Genomic DNA, 22,660 nt, shown 5'->3' on the forward strand with positions numbered 1-22,660 from the left:
ACGTTAACCAATATATAGCCTCTGTGTGTTGATTTATGACCTTGCCTGTCACCCCTGCCATCCCAACTTTAAAAACTCTTACCTGTAAGCCATCAGGTAGGGTAAAGACTTAAGTTCAGGTGTTAAGCATGAGTGGCGTGATTCATCTTGCTTGGTGTCCTTGCAATAAACGCCTCACTTTCTCTCACTGCAAACCCAGTGTCAGTGCTTGGCTTTGCTGTGCCGGGCAGGTGGACCCAAGTTTGTTTTGGTATCAAGGCCATTGACCCATGGAACCCCAGGATGGCTTTTGGTGTCAAGAGTAACAGCTGGCCGGGTGCGGTGGCTCAAGCCTGTAATCCCAGCACTTTGGGAGGCCGAGACGGGCGGATCACGAGGTCAGGAGATCAAGACCATCCTGGCTAACCTGGTGAAACCCCGTCTCTAGTAAAAAATACAAAAAAATAGCCGGGCGAGGTGGCGGGCGTCTGTAGTCCCAGCTATTCGGGAGGCTGAGGCAGGAGAATGGCGTAAACCCGGGAGGCGGAGCTTGCAGTGAGCCAAGATCCGGCCACTGCACTCCAGCCTGGGCGACAGAGCAAGACTCCGTTTCAAAAAAAAAAAAAAAAAAGAGTAACAGCTGATGTCTTGCTTAACAAAGCAGCTTGTATTATACTACTTCATTGGCACCTCAAAACACACTCTTCCTTCTCTACCACTAACTGTTTAATGGTATTTAATACCATTAATTATAATAATTCATTTAATTTTACTCTGTCGTGAGACATCATTTTCCTCCCCATTTTTCAAATGAGAACACTGAAGCTCTGACAGGTTAAGTGACTTGGCTGAGCTCATGAAGCAGGTAATGCTGGCAGTCAAAACCAGCTGGCAGTCAAAAGAAGGATCTAGAACCTTCTCCCTCTAGATCCCCTCTTTCTCCACTTGCTATCCCCCTCAGATCCGAGCACAAAGTAGGGGATGGAAATGTCTGGAGGAAACGGAAAAGCGGTTATGGAGCCAGGTGGCTGCAGGTCCCAGGGGAGGCGGCCTTGGGAGCTCTGGAAGGGGTTGTGCCTTACAGTGGGCCCCATGCCTGTGACTGAGGGTGGTGTTCCGGGGCTTCCCTTCCTGGGTGACAGTGAGGACACAGCTGGGCAGGATGCCATCTGGGCAGCCTTGCAGCTTCAGCCTTGCAGCTTCGCTCTTGGAACCCAGGTGCCAGACTGTGAGGAGCCCAAGCCACATAGAGAGGCCATGTGTGGATGCTCCCATGAGCAGCCCTAGTGCAGCCCAGCAGACATCAACACCCAGCCATGTGACAGCGCCATCTTGGTGCACCAACTAGAGCACCGCCTGGTCCAGTTGAGCCTTCAGATGACTCCAGCCCCAGTTGCTGTGTGACTGAAACTTCATGAGAGACTCCAAATAAGAACTGACAGCTGGACCCAGTCAACCCACAGAACTGTGAAAGGTAACAAAAAATGGTTTTAAGCCATTATGTTTTGGAGTGGGTTGTTCTTGGTGCAGTAGGCAACTGAAACAGTCTTCCCCATCAAACTGTTGGTGCCTAAAAAGCAGGGATAGTGTCCTTGACACTCTGGATCTCTGGTCCCAGCCTGGGCTGGGTAAGGAGCAAGTGCTCATCAAATATTCTTTGACTGTACAAATGAAACCCATCAAAACTCGCTGTTCACCCTGAGATAGAATAGATTTATTAGCAAGAGGTAATCAGGAAACATATATTTTTACAAAAATGGAAATTTTTTTCCAAACGAGCTGTAAGTTGAAATATTTTAGGACTTGAAATAGAATTCTCATACCACTAGGTATTGCTTACAGCAAAAGTTGTCTGTCTGTTGTAGTGGAGCATGCCTGCCACTTCGGAGTTAACCTGTGTTTTCTATACTGTACAATGTAAAAAATACATGGTAATATTCACAGAATAAGCACTACATTACTATATTCCTGCTAGAAGGCATTTAGACAGGACTACAGTATATGCAATAAAAACACTTGGTTATTGATTTCCTAATTCTACAGTGTGGTACTAATTATCACAAGGTATACAGACTTAGAGCATCTCAATGTAAGCTTGTAGTGACCGTTAGGCGGCTTAAAGAGGAAAAGTGATATTTTTGTGTTCCCGACTTTCAGTGAATGCTGGGCCGGTGGTCGGCAAGAGTCGACGTGGCTTGGTGTTTGTGACTCTGTTTCCTCGGGAAGTCTAGGGCCTTATCCAGTTGTATTGAGACTGCTATTCATGCTATCTGGTGTTAATCCTAGAGCAAGGAGCAACATGGGGCCTGAACGAGATGGCAGCATTTGTACGAGGGGTGTGGTTCTGAGCAGAGAGGACTCCCTTCCGTCCAGGTTACTGGGAGACAGATGGGGAGTTTTGAGACCTGCGATTTTGGCTGGAGAAGCTGCTTTGGAAATTGACATCACCATCAGCGGGAAGATTTGTCAATGACTGGACTTCAGGGTATGGTTCCCCCTCCCGCCGCCCCCCACCCCCCACCCAGTTATAACAACTACATGGAACATGCTGGGAGGATGCCTGGGTGGCCACCTCAACCCAGGAGCCTGGGCTGGGGAGGGACGGAAGCAGGACTGGAGTCTGAGGTTCTTGTATGCAAGGGTGCTGTTTCCCCTCTGAGAAGAGTGAGGAGTCTAGGGAAGAGGGACCAAGAGTACAGCTGTTTAAAAGAAACAGGCACTGCAGGAGACGAGGGGAGGGACGGGTGGGCAAAGTCTGAAACGGTGCAGAAACTCATATTCCGGTTCTACAGGAATCTAAGAACAAGGACGATTTGTATTCTTGGAGAAGCACATACTGAAGAAGAAAATCCAGTGAAACCAAACAAATATGTACAGTATTATCTAGCACGTGTCCCCGGGAACAGCTGGGTCTGGGCTGGGCACAGCTTCAGGTGGGGAGTTTTGGTTCTATTCGGAGAGAAGACTCGTAGAGGCTTTCTTCATCCATTACAAAAGATTGGTCCAGTAAATATTGCGTTACCTGAGAAAAGAAAAGAGAAAAGGGAATGGGAGGGTTGTGGGACCTCCATAGTACTGATTGTGGATGCCCTTTATCTCCTAGGGCCCAAGTCTCTTCCTGGGGAGAGTCAGGTTGGCACATGAGGCAAAAATGCATTCAGTAGTGTTCCATCTTGACATAAGTTTTCAGTAGTTGACGTAAGTATTGTCTTAGGATTATTATTTAATATTGTCATAATATTAAGGTTGGTACAAAAGTAAAAAAAAAGTCAATTGTAGAAACTAGGTGGCGGATATATGTGTTCACAATTCTGTCAGTGTTTATGTTTGATCTGTCTGTCACAATTCTGTCAGTGTTTCCGTATGTTTGAAAAGTTTCATAAGGCTGGGCATGGTGGCTCATGCCTCTAATCCCAGCACTTTGGGAGGCTGAGGCAGGAGGATCACTTGAACCCAGGAGTTTGAAACCAGCTTGGGCAACAAAGTGAGACCCTGTTTCTACGAAAAATCAAAAAAGTAGCTGGGTATTGTGGTGTGCATCTGTGGTTCCAGTTACATGGGAGGCTGAGGCAGCAGGATCACTTGAGCCCAGGAGGTCAAGGCAGCAGTGAGCTGTGTTCACACCACTGTACCCCAGTCTGGGTACAGACCTTGTCTTAAAATAAAATAAAATGTTTTATAATAAAATGTTGGGATAAAATATATTTAAACACTAGGATTACATGGTACTGTGAGAGATTCACTCCAAGAGAGGCAAGTAGAAATGGAGGCTGTGTGAGAGAAGAGCCTCCCTTTTTCTTACCCTGGGGAGAAATCTTAAGAGTGGAAAATCAGAAAGATGCATCATATGAGTTGGGTTATCCTGTCTTCTCCTCTCTCCCCGCCCCACTCCTGCTCTGAAGCATTTTGCTGAATGCCTGTGCATTAAATGTGCAATGAGAGATCTGAGCTCTAACCTCACAGGCAGCCCCCTGCTCCAAAAAGTGTCTTTCCAAGACTTATTTATTTGTCAGTTGTTTGGAACTAAAGGCACATTTCTCCCCCCTACATAAATCCAGAGCAGAAAGAAAAAAAAAATGTTTTTTGAGACAGCATCTTGCTCTGTCGCCCAGTCTGGAGTGCAGTGGTACAGTCTGCGCTCATGGCAACCTCTGCCTCCCGGGTTCAAGCGATTCTCCTGTCTCAGTCTCCTGGGTAGCTGGGATCCCAGGCATGCACCACCATGCCTGGCTAATTTTTGTATTTTTAGTTGAGACAGGGTTTTGCCATGTTGGCCAGGCTGGTCTTGAATTCCTGACCTCAAGTGATTCACCTGCCTCGGCCTCCCGAAGTGCTGGGATTACAGGTGCGAGCCACCGTGCCTAGCCAAATTTTCTTATTATATGTTTGGGAATCTTTTGATAGCTGCTTGAGAAAAATAAAGTCTGCTGCTTTTGTCTTGGCTAATTGACTCTGCTACTATAAAGGATGGAACCAGCTGTCTGCTATGCTGATAGCAGATAAAGTGATTACTATGTCCGATTAGCAGCTCATACCCAGCACTTCTAGGAAGATGACTTTAGATATCACAGTCTGGTTTAACCTACACCCACTGATAAAGACATGGTGATTTTATGACTGTGTGAAATAGTCTTTTATGTCTAGATAGTAGCGTCATGTGAACAGTCCTTTCTAGAACGCATGAATCTCTACCTCCCAAGCCCCCTGGGGATCAGCAAACTGATCAGTTTCCTCCATAGTGAGCATGTGCAGGATCAATTTTAGTAGAGACAGGGTTTTGTCATGTTGGCCAGGCTGGTGTCGAACTCTTGACCTGACTTGGCTAAGTCAGGCTAATTTTCCTAAGACATTGTACTTTCGAGGGAGACTGGCAGCATATACCACCATTGCAAAGCTGTTAATGAAAGAAGACTGAAGAGCAGTAATATTTATTTATTTATTTTTTGAGGGGGAGTTTCACTCTTGTCACACAGGCTGGAGTACAGTGGCGCAATGTGATGTTGGCTCATTGCAACCTCCGCCTCCAGAGTTCAAGCGATTTTTCTGCCTCAGCCTCCCAAGTAGCTGGGATTACAGGCATGTGTCACCATGCCTGGCTAATTTTTGTATTATTAGTAGAGACAGGGTTCCACCATGTTGGCAAGGCTGGTCTCGAACTCCTGACCTCACGTGGTCCGCTTGCTTTGGCCTCCCAAAGCACTGGGATCACAGGCGTGAGCCACTGGCCCTGGTCAGTAATATTTATTTGTATTGCACATCAGAGCTTGAGGGAAAGTTTAAGGAGACAAAAGCAGGAGATGGAAGAAAACCCTGAAATTTTTTTGGTAACTTCTGAGACTTTTCCAGGGCCCACTGTAACCATGGTACCTTCTGGATAAGCCCTGTGTGATCCACATGGCAACTCTGTGGTTCCCAGGCTGGATGAACACACAAACACAGACCCTCAAATACTGCTGAGTTATGTTGATACTTTTGTCTTAATATTTTTTATTGTAGAAGAAAGGATGTAACAATATAAAATATATTTTTGGAGAAAAACAGAAGCCCGTAATCACACCACTCTAAAATAACTGTTTTCATTTTTTGTGTGTGTGATCGTCTAGTTCTTAAAATACAAAAGTACTTTTCCATAGTTGTACCTACGGAATGGATAGCACTTGGTATGCTTTCACTTATACTATTAGGAAAAATGTCCATGTTTCCATAACAAAATCTCCAAAGTTACACTTTTTAGTGGCTGTAAGACTGCATCATCTTGCACTATATTTACTAACCTCTTTCCCTATTATTGGGTATGTAAGATATGTTGGATATGTTTTCAGGTCTTTTTTTTTTTTTTTGAGACGAGGTCTCACTCTGTCACCTAAGCTGGAGTGCAGTGGCGCGACCTCGGCTCACTGCAACCTCTGTGTCTTGGGTTCATGCAATTCTCCCACCTCAGCCTCCCAAATAACTGGGATTACAGGTGTGCACCACCACGCCTGGCATTTTTAGTAGAGACAGGTTTCACCAGGTTGGCCAGGCTGGTCGAGAACTCCTGACCAGTTGTTTTCAGGTTTTTTTGCTATTTTATATATAAAATAAATGTTGCAATGAAGATCTTCTAGAATATAGCCTTTTGCCTTAACTAAGTTTTTAAAGTGTAAATCCCTAGGAGAAGGATCATGGGTTCCTTACTGCATTTTTTCATATTTCTTTCAAGACAGTGTTTATCAATGGCCAACACTGTCAGCAGAGTAGGCTTGTCAAGCATTGAGTATTGTTTTACTTTAAAAAAGGTACATACAGTACAACTCACTCTTTTTGGTGGGTGTGATTTGGATGCACATGGACACTGGAGTCCCACTGCCTTTAAACACCTCTGCTCTTTCCCTGAAGTTCTTGCCTCCAAAGCAGGGTCTCTAGCCATGCAGTTGCCAACAACCTCCCTCCTTAGCCACATTAGACCCCCTCACCAGGCCCTCAAAATCCCCTCACCCATCCACGGAGACCAGAAACCAACTGTTACTCATGTATGCACGAGTTCTTGCATCAGACAGCAATGCTTTTTATAAAGTCCTTTCACAAAGGTTGTCATATTTAATCATCAAAAACAACCCATCCCAGGCTGGTATAAGAATCTCATGTTACCAGGTGTAGTGGCTCTATAATCCCAGCACTTTGGGAGGCCAAAGCAGGTGGATCACTTGAGGTCAGGAGTTTGAGACCAGCCTGGCCAATGTGGTGAAACCCCGTCTCTACTAAAAATACAAAAATTAGTCAGGCATGGTGGCAGGCACCTATAATCACAGCTAGTTGGGATGATGAGGCAGGAGAATCACTTGAACCCGGGAGGCAGAAGTTGCAGTGAGCCGAGATCGTGCCACTGCACTCCAGCCTGGGTGACAGAGTGAAACTCTGTCTCAAAAATAAAAGGATCTCATGTTACAGTTGAGGCAGAAGGTAACACAGCTGGTGAGTGGCTTTGCCAGGATTTGAACCCAGGTGTTCCCTGGTCGACTGAGAGAAGCTCATGGGATGTGGGAGTGGGCTGAGTGGGGGCTGGTTGGTGTTGAATAAGGCAGAGGGAGGAGCCTTGGAGATGCTGAGCAGGCTCTGGCTTGCTGCTGTTAATTGGCGGAAGAGCCATTCTGAACCCTGGCGGCTTGGGCCTGATTCCCTTAGTGCTTTAAGCTGATGGATTCAATGTTTGATCTTGTTATTCAAATCACCGTGTTTTTATCATCTAAGAGCCATGCCCCCAAACTCAAAGCTTCCCTACCAGACCATGAGCACTTATTTATTTATTTTTTTAAATAGAGTCAGGCTCTCACTCTGTTGCCCAGGCTGCAGTGCAGTGGCACGATCAGGGCTTACTGTAGCCTCGACCTCCTGGGCTCAAGTGATCTTTCTGCCTTAGCCTCCTGAGTAGCTGGGACTACAGGCATGAGACACCATGCCTGGCTAAGGTTTTTTTGTTTTTGTAGAGTTGGGAGCCTTTACTGTGTTGCCTAGGCTGGTCTCAAACTCTTGGCGTCAAGCAATTCTCCTGCCTTGGCCTCCCAAAGTGTGGGATTTTGGTTGGGAGCTACCATGCCAGGCCTGGGACTATTTGTTTTTAAATTGTATTTTTATTTCTTTTTATTTTAAAGTTGATTTATATCTTATTTTATGTAATTAAAAAAGCCAAGTAGCATTAAACAGTTCATAACGAAAACCAGCAATTCTCTGTTGCCCCTTCTCAGCCGCCAGGCCTGGCTCTCTAGAGATAGCCATTTTCAGTTCTTAGCCCCCAAATCCAGTGCAGCAGCCATTAGCCACATGTAGCTACTGAGCACTTGAAACAGGGCTCATCTGAATTAAGATGTGACATGTAAAATACACACTGGATTTTTGAAAATTTAGTATGAATAAAATAAAGTAAAATATTTCAGTCAATTTTTATATTGATTACATGCTGAACTGACAATTTTTTGGATATATTGTATTAAATAAAATATATTATTGTTAATTTTACCTATTTCTTTTTGCTTTAAAAAAAAATGAAGCTGGGAATGGTGGCTCACACCTGTAATCCCAGCTCTTTGGGAGGCCAAGACGAGAGGATCACTTGAGCCCAGGAGTTCAACATTGGCAGACCCTGTCTATAAAAAAATAAAAAATTAGCTGGGTGTGGTCATACCTTAAGCTGGGGAAGTCAAGGTTGCAGTGAGCTATGATTGTGTCACTGCATTCCAGCCTGGGTGACAGAGTGAGACCCTATCTCAAACAAACAAACAAAAAACAGGCCAGGTGCAGTGGCTCATATCTGTAATCCCAGCACTTTGGGAGGCCGAGGCAGGCAGATCACCTGAGGCAGGAGTTGGAGACCAGCCTGGACAACACGGAAAAACCCTGTTTCTACAAAAAATATGAAAGAATTAGTTGGGTGTAATGGTGAATGCCTGCAGTCCCAGCTAGTCACGAGAGGTCGAGGCTACAGTGAGCCAAGATCACACCACAGCACTCAAGCCTGGGTGACAGGGTGAGATCCTGTCTCAAAAAATTAAAATAAATAAATAAATAAATAAATAAATAAATAAATAAATAAATAAATAAATAAAGTTTAAAAAATGTGGCCCTGTAGGATACTTAAAGTTACATATGTAGCTTACATTATATTTCTAGTTCCAGTATTTATATCTGTTTTTCCATGGTAAATGCTTTTACTGTTGTCTGTTTTCCTGCCAACTTTCTATTTAAAAAATATAAAAACTATGCATACAACATATATGTATAATCCTTTTTCTGAGGGCTGAACCATTTGAAGGTAAATAGTGTAATGCTTCCCCCACTAAATACTTCAGTCATGCATCTCCTAAGAACACGGACATTCTCTTACATAACCGTAACATCATTACACCTAGGACATTTAACATCAATAAAATAAAATTAGCTGATGCACAGATCATATTCAAATTTCTTCAAGTTTTAATGAATAAAATAATCTTTACAGCTGTTTGTTTTTTTTTTTTAAATCCCAGATCCAATCAACATTCACACATTGCATTTGGATGTCATATGATTTAGTATTTTTTTTTTTTGAAAAAAAAGTTTTTTCATTATAGAGACAGGGTCTCACTATGTTGCTGATCTTGAACTCCTGAACTCAAGTACCTCCTGCCTCTGCCTCTCACAGCGCTAGGATTGAAAGCTCACCATGAGCCCAGCCTGTGTGTTTTAGTCTTTTTTATTTTATTTTTCATGACATTGATATGTGTGTGTGTGTGTGCGTGTGTGTGTGTTTGGTTTTTAGACACAAAGTCTCACGCTGTTGCCCAGGCTAGTGTGCAGTGGTGCAATTATAGCTTACTACAGCCTTGAACTCCTGGGCTCAAGTGATCCTCCTGCCTCAGACTCCTGAGTAGATGGGACTACAGGCGCGCACCACCATGCCCAGCTAATTATTACTATGATTTTTGCTAGAGACAGGATCTCTGATCTCCCTATGTTGCCCAGGCTCGCTTCAAACTCCTAGGCTCAAGTGATCCTCCTGCCTCAGTCTCCTGAAGTGCTGGGATTATAGGTGTGAGCCACTACTCCCAGCCGATATATATATTTTTAATTGAAAATATTTTATTGCTAAAAGACATTGATATTTTTGAAGAGTATATGCAGTAGTGTGTTGGAGCTGGCTCATGCCAGCCTGCACGTGCCAACTGTTAGCCTCTGTTCCCAACTCTGCTTCACTGATGTCCAGGTGGTGGTTTGAAAGTGGCCCTGCCAGCATCACCTACCAGGCTCCTCTGAGACCTCTTCATACGTAGGCTTCAAATTTGGCTTGCCTTTAGCAAGAATTCCCCCACCTTGATATCTGATCAAATTCTTCATTCTCCAACCCTGATATCCGAAGTCCTTGGCCTGACTTTAATATAAACCTCGTTAGGCCAGTTTAGCAAGAATTCCCCTACTCTTGATATCTCCTCTTAGTAATTTTCCATCCACTGACCCCCTTCCTTGACCCATTGACTACAAATCCCCACCTGTCCCTGTTGTATTTGCAGCTGAGTTCAATCTCTCTCCCCCAAGAAACAGTCTTGGCCTCTATTGCATTAGGTTTGAACAAACCTACTATTTTAAACAAGTGTTCCAATTTTACCATTTTTAACAAGTATTCCAATTGTTTTTCTCTTCAACAGCAAATGCTACACATCAGGACTCAATCCCCCACCCCGAAAACCAGTTTAACATTTACTAGCATACCACTGAGTTACAGACCAGCTGTCTCACAGAATGTCCCATATTCTGAAATTGTCTGTTGGCTCCTCCTGATTAGATTCAAGCACTTTGTTGCATAACATAGGTGATGTTGTGGCTCATGATGCCCTTTATTTCTGTTTTGTCCAACACTGAAAATCCTAGGTCACGCCTGTAATCCCAGCACTTTGGGAGGCTGAGGCGGGTGGATCATGAGGTCAGGAGTTCGAGACCAGACTAACCAACATGGTGAAAGCCTGTCTCTACTAAAAGTACAAAAACTAGCTGGGATCACGCCACGGCACTCCAGCCTGGGTGACAGAGCAAGACCTCCGTCTCAAAAAAAAAAAAAAAGTAAATAAAATAAAGAAAGAAAGAAAGAAAAGAAAAGAAAATTCTAGGACCCCACGGCCCCCTATTCCTTTCCCAACCTCCCATTCCTCTCCCCTGCTTCATTTCTTCCATGGTTGTAATAATCATCTGTCATATTATATTTTTTGCCTCTTAGTCTATCTCCCTCTAGAACGCAAGCTCGTGACGGCCAAGAGTTTATCTGTTTTGTTCACCACTAAGCCAAGAGCCTACTAGAGTGCTTGGCATGTAGGACTTGCTCAGTGAATATTTGTAGAGTGAGAGAATGAATGGAAAGCAAAGCAAAAGTGGCCAGTTTAACTAATTGTAGTTGCTCCACCGATTTTTCTCCTTCGATATGGCTATCGGTTATAAAGCAGATCATGAGTTCTCAGAACATGGCAAAAAATAGACACATTCTCAAACAACACATCGATCACAAAGGACATTAGAAGGGAAAAACAATAAAAGCTTGATTTTCTGGTGTGCTTGAGGGTGTGTCTGGAGTTGGATGTTTTTGTGAACTGCACACTAGGAGGTTAAGATGCTATATCTCTGGGCAGAGAAGAAAGGTCATAGGATTGGAGGCTGGGTGCGGAGGCTCATGCCTGTAATTCCAACACTTTGGGAGGCTGAGGTGAGTGAATCACCTGAGGTCAGGAGTTTGAGACCAGCCTGATCAATATGGTGAAACTCCGTCTCTACTAAAAACACAAAAATTACTGGGGCATAGTGGCGTGCCAGACCAGTCATTCTCTTACATGGCCTTGCAATCTTTAAAAAATGCAAACTAGTCCAATTATACAACCTCCTTTCAGGGCTTCCCGTGGTCCTAAGGACAAAGTCCCAAATCCCAGCTACTTGGGAGGCTGAGACAGAAGAATTGCTTGAACCCGGGAGGTGGAGGCTGCAGTGAGCCAAGATTGTACCACTGCACTCCAGCCTGGCAACAGAGTGAGACTCTGTCCCAAGAGTCTGGGTTAGCAAATCTCAGTTATTTTATCTGTAAAATGGGGCTAACAGCACAGGCTTTGAATAATAAAATGAGACTAAAATGACAACCATTCTTTTTTATTAAACAATTTTTTTTCTTTTTGGTGAGCTGAGACTTTTTTTTTTTTTTTTCCCCCAGACCAACCATTCTCTTACATGGCCTTGCAATCTTTTAAAAATGCAAACTAGTCCAATTATATAACCTCCTTTCAGGGCTTCCTATGGTCCTAAGGACAAAGTCCCAGGTCTGATGCTGCTCTCTGCAGCCAGCCATTTGGTGGTGGTGGTGGGTCACTGTACTTAGCCTTACACAAGCTTGTCTCTCTGCAAGAAAGACATGTCCACCCCAACCAGGAAAACTCTTCCAAGATTCTCCTCCTCCAGTAAGGCTCTCTAGGCCCTCAGAGCAGCACAGACCCTGGGATCCATACCCTATGGCCCTCCCTGCCTGTTTCCGGATGTACAAAGTATTTCTTTGTGCCTTGTCTGTAGCAGCAAAATATCAAAACAACCTAAACGACCATCAATACAGAGGATTGGCTAAATAAATAAATTCCTCTGCAGCTGTAAGCAAGAATGAGGATGCTTCTGTTTTTTTTTTTTTTTTTTGAGACGGAGTCTCGCTCTGTCGCCCAGGCTGGAGTGCAGTGGCCGGATCTCAGCTCACTGCAAGCTCCGCCTCCCGGGTTCACGCCATTCTCCTGCCTCAGCCTCCCGAGTTGCTGGGACTACAGGCGCCCGCCACCTCGCCCGGCTAGTTTTCTGTATTTTTTAGTAGAGACGGGGTTTCACCGTGTTAGCCAGGATGGTCTCGATCTCCTGACCTCATGATCCGCCCGTCTCGGCCTCCCAAAGTGCTGGGATTACAGGCTTGAGCCACCGCGCCCGGCCGCTTCTGTTTTAATAGAGAATGATCTCCAAGATATATTATGAAGGAGAAAAAAGAATGATACTGAGCAGTATATAGTATGCTGGAGAATAGTATGCAAAGTCTGCTTGTGTTTATGGACTGCCTGTGGACCTAGACACAAGAAATGGGTGGAAATGTTGCCTTTGGAAGGGGAACTAGGTGGCTGGGGAACATTTCACTGTGCACTCCTTGTATCTGTGGATTTTGTAACTTGTGAGCATAGTACCTTTCAGAAACAGATGTTATCAACTCTGCCTCTCTTGCCCTGGGGGAGATTAGACATGAAAACAAACCATCCTATGGTAGGTAAAACCAGACAAGAGTCACAAGATGAACACAGGCCCAATTTGAAGAAACAGGGACTTGGGAAGGCTTCCTTACAGGGATAGTGTTTGAGCTGGGCCCAGGAGAATTCTGGAAGGGAAAGTGGATGGGTATGGAGGGGATAGGGTGGAAGGTGGCCTAGACAGAGCCACTGTGAAAGCATGCAAGTGACCAGGAAAAGGCACCAGCTTACCTTTGCTTGGTGCTCTATTTTGTAGGCAGTTTGTTGAAACTGGCGAATCTCTCGGATAATATGGGATATCTGTGGGAAGGAAGAAGAGTTTCAGAACACAGTTTGCTCTCCTAGTTCTACCCCCCCACGTTGCAGAACTAAAGGGGCATCAACAGCAAAATCTGAAGTCAGCCTCTTCATTCCATACGTGTTGCCTCCTGGAAGGTCCCACGGAGGCATCATGTGTGTTTGTTTTTAGTTTTATTTTTTGAGATGGAGTCTTGCTCTGTCACCCAGGCTGGAGTGCAGTGGCATGATCTCGCCTCAGTGCAACCTCTGTCTCCTGGGTTCAAGCGATCCTCCTGCCTCACCCTCCTGAGTAGCTGGGATTACAGGTGCATGCCACCACACCCAGCTAATTTTTGTATTTTTAGTAGAGATGGGGTTTCACCATATTGGCCAGGCTGGTCTCGAACTCCTGACCTCAAGTGATCCACCCACCTCAGCTCCCAAAGTGCTAGGATTATAGGTGTGAGTGACCACACCCAGCCTCATGTTTTTTTCTTTTTTCTTAAATCAGAAATCTGCTTCCAAGACTTGTCAAGATTCTGTAGGTGAATTACACTATGTGACTGAGAGAAGAAAAAAATCTCCTTTAATTAGTGGCATAAGCTACCTAACATCACTAAAACAAAACCCTACAACACCAGCAAAAGTTAAAGGCATCTGCCACTTCCTTAGTGCCTGCTGTGCACAAGACATGATGAAAAGGGGCTTTCGCTCTTCAGGATGGTGTCTGAAGAAACCCTTTCCATCCAACCAAAATCGAATGTAGAGGCCCATTATATAAAACTGGTGCAAGTAGAGGCTTTCCAGTTGAAGTGAGAGGGCAGAAGGGGACGGTTAGAATCCTGTTTCTGATGGGAGAAGTCTCCTCATCCCTTATCCCAGTTCTTGATTTTTCTGGGAAAATTGGAAACTTATTCTTTTAGGAGGTGCTGTGTAAGTGGTTTTACTTTGTCCACATCAAGCGCCAATATGAACAATACAGATGGGTGTGAATAACAGTGTGGGGCTCTGGAGTCACCTGCACCTGGGATCCAGACCTAGCTCTGCCTTTTACTTGTGGGGTGACCTTGGGCTGCTCACTTGACCTCACCCAGGCTCAGTCTGCTCATCTGAATGGTGCAGAATAAGAGCAGCTACCTCTCAGACTGTCAGGACTAGAGGAGGAAATGCCTGTGAAAGCATGGTTCAGGGCCTGCCAGATTCTAACTGCTCATCAATGATAGTGATGGCTCTCATTGGGAAGCTGGACCCAGGCTCCCAAATGGTGGCACCCTATGCAGCGGGTTGAGCCTTGGGGGGCAGAGTGTGGGTGGGCCCCAGGTTGAGTCATCTGGGCTTCGACACCCCCCTTCCCCTGCCTGGCTGAGGGGAACGCACCATCCTCATCTTGGAGAAGTTGACCAGGCCGTCTTCCGTGTAATTGGGCGTCCCCTCCTCGATGAAGGCCAGGTCGGTGAGGTACATCCCCAGGTAAGGGACACAGGGTGGGTCACAACTTGGAAGCAAACGGAATTAACAAAAGTTTTTCATTTAAAAAAAGGTAACGTCTACCAAGAACAGAACATCCCGCATGCACCTTTTGCTTTGCTAGAGGCAAAGGGACTTGCAGTCACCAAGAATCACACTATACTCTAGGACTGACTATTCTACAAGCCTAGGACTGTCAGCTGGGTCTCAGGGCCAGTCCTCTGGGGTGGTGAGGGCGACATGGTACTGACTGGGGCCTCTTATACCCACTGGGGCATCTCAAATTGTCTCTTTCCTTCCCTAGCCAGAAGGTCCTCCCCTACCTGTCTGCCTTCAGTCCCAGTCAGTCCATGGGCTCTGTCACCAGCCCCTCTAAACTCACCTTTCCTATCTCTCCTTGAGCCTCTCCCATCCAGATCTGCCCCCTGAATCACCTCCCGGAGGGCTCTGCAGCCCCAGCCACCCCACTTCTGCCAGTACCCTATCTGACTCCCTTGTCTCTGCTCCCTGAGACCTCTGTCTCCACTGGCATCTCCCGCCCACCTAAGCACTGGGCTTGGGTGCCAGGGCAGGGAACCCTTGCTCTCTGAGATCACTTTCCTGAAAGTGATCGTAGCTTCGGGGCAGGAGGTTGGGTGATAGTTTCCATAGTTGGTGACTCTTGGGGGACTGCATCTTTGGGAGCGGGGCCCCTGGAGTGATGGGCCATGCCTCTCTGATTTTTGGTCCAAAGCAGGGGCTCCTGTTACTGCTCCTTCCCAGCATGTTCTGGTGCCCCTGGCTGGATGCTGGGTAAGGGTTGATGGAGGCTGTGATGGAGCCTGGCAGCTGTTATGTGCCGGCAGGGCTCCCTTTAGCTCCTTCTGGGGCCTCCTCCCCAGTGCTCTGCCACCTCCTCTCAGCTCAGCACACAGATGCGGTGGCATCATCGAGCACAGTGCAGTGACCCTCATTCCCAGCCCATCTCACCTTTGTCTCCTTATGGCTGCCTGGCAACCCTGCTAACCTGGAGGAAGGGGAGGCCGGGAGGATGATAGAGCAAGAGTAGAAACCTGGGCCTTGTCCCTCACCTGCCTACTGTGTGACCCCGTGCCAGGCCTTTCCCTCTCTGGTCCTCAGGCTCCTCATGTATAAAGCAATGATGCCAGCTAAGACAATTTTAGGTGGTCTGACAGCTGATTTTAGGTGACTTACAGGCACAATATTAAATAACATGAATTCACGTGGTAAGAAACATTGGATTTTTACTTTTCCCCCTTCTGCTCAGGGAGAGTGCCTCATTTGGTGATAGTGTGACTTTGACACTTTTGACACTTGCCATTCTCCTTTCACATTTTATCTTTTTAAACAAATAGCGACAGGTGTCAGAATCAGAGTGTTGGCAAGCATCAGTATTTGGCCAGAATTCAATAACATTATTTTGTTTTTACCATATATTTTTTAATGGCATTCTCGTATTTACAGCAAGTATGCTGGTTTTCCATTTGTCATGATATAAAAATTTCCTGCTTATATATTTTTGGGAAAAAGTGAATTAATGTAAAGAGGCTGTTAGGTAAACACAAGTACAGTTGGCACAGTATGGCGAAGTCGTGAAGGAGGCAGATGCCTGGCGTTAGGGACACAGCAGGCAAAAGTGTTTTTCCAAATGTAGGGCTGACCCTGTCATGGGTGTTGAAATCAATTTAGAGGGTGTAGACTAGAATTTTTAAAAAGTGAAAAAGGGCCGGGTGTGGTGGCTCACTCCTGTAATCCCAGGGAGTGGGATTTGAGAGGTTGAGGTGGGAGGATCACTTGCATCCAAGAGTTCAAGACCAGCCTAAGCAACATAGTGAGACCCCATCTCTATTTAATTGAAAACAAATAAAAATAACAAGTGAAAAAGAAAATATCTGACTTCATCAAATGGAATAAAGGTATATATTGTTTTGTGGAATTTTTTCTCCTGTAATGCATATATGCATTTGTATACAGACTTGTAATTTCAAATATATATATTTACTGTGGTTTGTGATTAAAAAAGAGTAAGGATCATCCAGCCACTGGAGGGGCTGCTCTGCATCCTTCCATTCCTTCTAGTCCATGATTATTACATGCTCAGGTCTTCATTTCCTTTCTTTTTTTTTTTTTTTTGTCAGGGTCTCACTGTTACCTAGACCGGAGTACAGTGGCACAATCACAGCTCACTGCTGCCTTGACTTCTTGGGCTCCAATGGTACTCCTGCCTCAGCCTCCTAAGTAGCTGGACTACATGCATGCACCACCATACCCAGCTAATTTTTGTATTTTTGGTAGGGACAGGGTTTTGCCATGTTGCCAGGCTGGTCTGGAACTTCTGAGCTCAAGTGATCTGCCCGCCTCAGCCTCCCAAAGTGCTCAGATTACAGATGTGAGCCACTGTGCCCAGCCAGCTCTTCATTTCCTTTCCATCATTCTCCAAGTCTGAAGCCCAGGATTATGAGTCTGATGGAGAAATAATCCAAAGATCGGAGAAGTAACTCTGGGGTTGTAAGGCTGTGGCAGTGTAGACTAGTGGGTTCTGAGAGGTGCTCTCCCCCTTCACCCTGCCACCTGCACGTGTGACAGTAGCCAGGTAGCCATGGAGTGCTCTAAGGATAGAAGGGAGAATGGGAGGCCTGGTGACTGCGAGCTGACTGCAAATGATCAAAGGACTCAGAGTGTTTCTCAAGGCTTTCGGGGGTTTCTGAACACCCAGACCAGTGAAAAGGATCCGAGGTCCTCTGATCACTGAGGGTCGACTTCCCCTGGTACTTATGGGGAGTCATGGTCCACTTGTGGGAACGTGGTGGATTTGCAATCGAATCACTTGCAAGTAGCATGCCCAGCCCCAGTACTAACCTCTGTCCCTATTTACTACCTCTGTGGCAGGGATGTCCAATCTTTTCGCTTCCCTGGGCCACACTGGAAGAATTGTCTTGGGCCACATATAAAATACACTAACACACTAACGATAGCTAATGAGCTGAAAAAAAAAATCACAAAAAAATCTCTTAATGTTTTAAGGAAGTTTACCAATTTGTGTTGGGCTGCATTTAAAACCATCCTGGGCCACATGCGGCCCTTGGGCCACAGGTTGGACAGGTTTGCTCTGTAGTGAGGGGCCATGAAAGAGGGGATGAGAGCACACTGAATCACACACACACACACACACCCCCATCTGAAATTCACAGCTGTGTGGGCAAATGTATGGAGTTGCCAGAGTGGGACAGAGGACTGCTGGAGGGCCCCGCAGGGAGACATGGCATGGGGACTGAGCCACACCGAGCCTCTGAATGAACAGGGAAGCATGTTGGGGCTTCCTGTAGGCAAGATACCCAACAACAGGCCAGTCCTGAACCTTCCATATGGGCCTTTTGGCCTCTCTCGGGTGAGGGCCAGCTCTTGCCTATTGAGCAGAGCTGATACAGGGGTGGCTTCCTCTGCTGGCAGAGCCCTCACAGGTCTGCAGCTAGCATTTTAGGGAGCAGAGAGGAAAGTGTCCCACCCCTAGCCTGAAAGCTGTTTCTGGTTTCTGGGCAAGGCCTTGTTGTGGCACTCCCATGCATGGTGACACCTGACCTTGCCTGTGGTTGTTTGGAGCCCCCAAACTGGATGTTTCTTTCCACCAAGATGCTCCTGATGATGTTAAATGGAATAAGGGAAATTATGGGGGACAAGCTACTGCTGGCATGAGGCAGCTGCCCACGCTCTACACCAAACTCCAGGAAACCGACCCGTGACAAGCACTGAGTCCATCTCTCCTTCCTCCTCCTCTCCGACTTTTCTCTTCCCTGTACTGCCCTGGCTGTGGGATGGGCCACTCTCTCTTACAAGTTTCTGCCGACTGTAGTTGGGGATCTCTTCTCTTCTATCTTGAGGCCTGGGATGGGCATTCAGGGAGGGCGTGAGGGCCCTTGAGGCTGGGCTGTGTGGGCTGAATCCCCTGGGGCCAGGGTCCAAGGTTCTGGCACAAGGTACAGGGTGATTAGGTAGGTAGTCTTTGAAAAAAACACTGCCATGGGGTGGGGGTGGAAAGTCCCATTTTACCACTGGGTTGCTACTCTGCTCTGTGGTCACAGGCAGAAAATAAAGATAGAGATAGATATTTGGCTTTGCTGGAACCCCTGAAATTCTAGAGCTCAGCCTTTGGGCTCATCATATCCATATAGATAAATTGATTCTCACCCTGATTAAAGGGTATAGGGGATGGCCTGGCAGTCAGCTAGCTGACACACTCCTCCATGGCTGTTCCCATCCTTAATTCAGGGGAACAAAGGGGAAAAGCTTTCACTGCAGCAGCCTACAGTAACAGTGTGTCCCACATGTTCCTCTAACTCAAGGACTTCCTATTCAAATTAAACACAAAATGTGCAGATATGAAAGTGTGTGCTCGGTTGAGATTAGACAGGGTAGTCAAAACTGGAATCGGCCCCAAAAGAGCTGGTGACCACATTTTACTGCTAAATTCAGTTCTCAACCAAATTCTTGTTGCCTGGAGCTGTGGAAAGGTTCTGATTGCTGGGAGGTTGGGAGGAGGGAACAGTCATGGGACTTCGCCAGGATGTAGGCTTGGGGAATGAAAAGGGGAGATGAGGTCACTCTCAGGGCACCCGGCAGGGACTGAAGGGGCACACACAGTTAGGGCTGTTGTAGGTGGGGCAAAGGACATTTAAGAGAATGGCTGGCGGGGTGTTGATTTAGGGTTTGGTGGTGAAGTCTTGGCTGGGAAAGGAAATAAGGCCATTTTCCAGCCTGGATGCTGGTAGAAATTGGGTATTTTTTCTTTTTTCCTTTTTCTTTCTTTTTGAGACAGAGTCTTGCTGTGTCACCCAGGCTGGAGTGCAGTGGCGTGATCTCGGCTCACTGCAACTTATGCCTCCCGGGCTCAAGCGATTCTCTGCCTCAGCCTCCCAAGTAGCTGGGATTATAGGCATGCACCACCACGCCTGGCTAATTTTTGTATTTTTAGTAGAGACAGCGTTTTGCCATGTTGACCAGGTTGGTTTCTAGCTCCTGACCTTAAGTGATCTGCCCGCCTCAGCCTCTTAAAGTGCTGGGATTACAGGCGTGAGCCACTGTGCCTAGCCTGATATTGGATATTTTAATGAAAAGCTGAAAAAGATGCCTGGGACATGTGAATGGGCTGCAGACCAACATGGTGAGGCCTATAGCATGGCTGCTTGTCTGGGGAGGTCATTGGCTATGCCCATGGACTACCACCTTGCTACTCTTGCCCCCGTCCCCCGCCTAGTGAAACAGACGCTCAGTATTCATGCAACATCGCTCTTTGTGAAAACCTTAGAGCCTCAGGAGAGGGGGTGCGGGAAGCATTTTCCCCAGGTTTCCCCAGTCCCTCCCTCCTCTGCATGCTTTGCCTATGTCTCGGTAAGTCCAGAACCTGGTTTGCATAAAGCTCTTAGCTCCCAGAGGCCCGCAGGCCACCTCTGCCCTGTGCTGCAGGGACTAGGAGAATGTGGGAGAGACACTTACACGGGCCCGCAGGCCACCTGAAAGAGGGAAGACGGTCAGGATGGGGACTCAGACAGAAAGGGGGGCCCCAGAGGCAGTGGAGGCAGCGGTGGTGGCGGCAGCAGACCAGGAAGCCAGCCATGTAAGGAGGTGGATGGAGTGGTGCCCCGGGGGCGGACGGACAAGTTGGTGAATGCACGGAGGGGCAGCTCCCCACAAGCACAGTCCACAGGGGCTCTGGGGAGCCCAGGCAGAAGAGAGACGGCCGGACAGCACAGATGGGTGCAACATCTGTCTGAGAACACAAATAAAGTGGAGATGGTCAAGGCGATGGCACACAGAGCTGGCGAAGGACAGACCAAGTATGGCAGGAAGAAAACGAGGAGGCAGACGAGGCTGGCAGAGGGGGTGAGTAGTCCGTCAAAGCCACTGTGAAGGGCTGGAGGTTTTGGCTGGCCCCATCCTCAGGGTCTGGGGGTAGTAAACTCTGGTGGTCCCTGCATCAGCCATGATCATGGGAACACCAGGAAGGGAGGAGAGGCTTCCTAAGCTATACAGGGAACCAGGACCCCAGGGATCTCGCCGGGTCTCTCCAAAGTGTGGCAAGTAGCCAGTCAGGCAAAGAGAGGAACGGACACTCACTCAATGAAAGGAGGGTTGAGACTAGTGCAGAAGCCTGAGTAAGCACCTAATGAGAGTGACAGAAGCAAACCCCCCATTTCGTGTGAGTGTGCGGCCACAGTGTGTGCAGATGGGCTGAATCAGTGCTTCCCTGGGAGAGCTTGTCTGGAGCCCAGGGCAAACCTTGCCAAGCCCTGGAGGCCAGCCTGGGCCAGTCCTGGTGCTAGGCCATGGCCACATGGCCTTGGACCAGTCACTAGCTCTTCAGTTTCTTTGTCTGCAAGAACAGGATGTGGGAAGCAGCCTTATCCTGGTGGTTCTCAAGGGGGGAGGATTTTGCCCCCTAGTGGACATTTGGTAATGTCTGGAGACAGTTTTGGTCGTCACAACTGAAGGGGGTGCCATTAGCATCTCACAGGTAGAGGCCAGAGATGCTGCTAAAGATTCCACAGTGCACAAGACAGTCCCCCTCAACAGAGGATCATTGTAGTCAAAATAGCAAGGGTGCTGAGGCTGAGGACCCCGCCTTATGGGCAATGTTGATGGCGTTAAATACACAATGTCTAGGCAAGTCCTTTACAAACTTTAAGTATGATTATTGTAAAACAGTATTTTTTTGATTCCAAGATGCCACTGTCTATAAAATGAAAGCATATTTTGATGCTGATTTCTCAAGTGAAAAAGGAAACACAATCATGTTAAATAAACAACACTGACTTTAAGACATCTCCTGATGTCAGAATTATTAAAATGTAAAAAGAAAACGTACATTTTAGAATCGAGACATCTGGCACCACTATTATTATCATCACAGCTACTATGCTTTCAGGGATCCCAGCATGATTCCTGTGCTTCTCCCAGGAAATGCCAGCAAACTCTGGAGTTTCTCTGGCAGACCATGGAGGACTCCACCATTGGGGTCCAGGAAATGTAGGGGTCTTGTGGGTAGACAGATGAACAGACAGACAGACCGACCTCCTGCTCTGGCTGGGGGTGGCACGTGAATGCCTCTGCAATGCGGGTCTATGATTTTACAAATAACAGTGACAAAACGACAGACACTTACTTTTTCAGAGCTTCTCTGAGATTCTTAAATCTGCCCTCAGATGACACAAGCTTTTGGAGCTTATCAATCAAAGCTTTAGTCTAGAAGGAATCAGAAGCATTTACTAACACACAGCACACACCAAGGCCCGGGACCTCAGGCCCACACTCCAGCATGCTGCCCGCCAGGGTTCCAGAATTGCATTCCCTTGGGATCTGGCGGCCTCCCGTGTTTGGGCACCTTGCTCCTGAACTCCTCAGGAGTTGGGCATGGGTCCTTGTTGAGTGTGCCTGTGCTCACACATCTCTCAGAAGCAAGGAAGTGGATGTGAGGGACCTGAGTGTGGATTTGGCCCTGGGAAATGTTGCAGGAGCCCGACACCTGGGCAGTTTAGGACTTGCTGGGTGACTCCCAGGAGCCTATGCTGAGAGCAGGAAATGGCAGATTTTTGATTTTCCTGATCTTTCTCATGAACTACACCCAAAGGATGTGACCCTCATCTCACTTGTTCCCTTTTTCACATCAGAAACACCACCCAAATTTAAGGATCAAGAAAAAAGATGGGAGACGAACTGATCATCAGAAAAGAAAAGGCCTGGCTGGAGAGAGGAAGCCCCAGAGCAAAGGGCTTTGCCAAGCGACCCCGCCAGGCCCAGCACACACATCAGGCTGCAGCCGAGTTTCAGTGGCTGTAGTCTGTCTGATCCACGGAGCGCCCTGGGTCAAGCCTGGCTTTGTGCGCTGTGGAGCCTGAGGGAAGGTCCTTTCCCTCAGGGGTCCTCAGCTCCCTCATTGATAAAATGGTGAGATAGGTTAGAGACTTCCTTTGCAGCTCTGTTCCTCAAGATTCAGAACGTGGCTGAGAAACCACCGGAGTACAGCGGTACGTCGCGCCACCAGAGCCCTAGTCAGCCTGAAGGGGAGACAGGCCCTGGAGGCCAAGCACACGCCCAATCTTGGGGTCAGATTTCTGCTGAGAAACTTGTCTACTGAAAAGGACAATCTAAGTCTCCATTCTGACAGGAGGAGATCTGTGTGTGCTCTT

General features: G+C 47.0%; 1 protein-coding gene across 3 annotated transcripts in view; it reads right to left on the bottom strand.

Annotated features, from left to right (window-relative positions):
* Positions 1–724: 724 nt before the first annotated feature.
* RASGRF1 (Ras protein specific guanine nucleotide releasing factor 1) overlaps positions 725–22,660 on the bottom strand; it is a 131,053-nt gene continuing 109,117 nt past the window's right edge. For 2 of the 3 annotated variants that reach the window (XM_025390837.1, XM_025390839.1), the window contains 4 exons: positions 21,637–21,716; positions 14,391–14,508; positions 12,966–13,034; positions 725–3,001 (listed from right to left, as the gene is read on the bottom strand). In XM_025390837.1, the coding sequence (XP_025246622.1) occupies positions 2,909–3,001; positions 12,966–13,034; positions 14,391–14,508; positions 21,637–21,716 (360 nt within the window). In that variant the 3' untranslated portion in view covers positions 725–2,908. Of the gene's footprint in view, positions 3,002–12,965; positions 13,035–14,390; positions 14,509–19,422; positions 20,241–21,636; positions 21,717–22,660 lie in introns of those variants that run through there. The other variant, XM_025390838.1, reaches the window with a different exon arrangement.

Source organism: Theropithecus gelada, chromosome 7a, assembly GCF_003255815.1.
Source record: "Theropithecus gelada isolate Dixy chromosome 7a, Tgel_1.0, whole genome shotgun sequence".
NCBI lineage: Eukaryota > Metazoa > Chordata > Mammalia > Primates > Cercopithecidae > Theropithecus > Theropithecus gelada.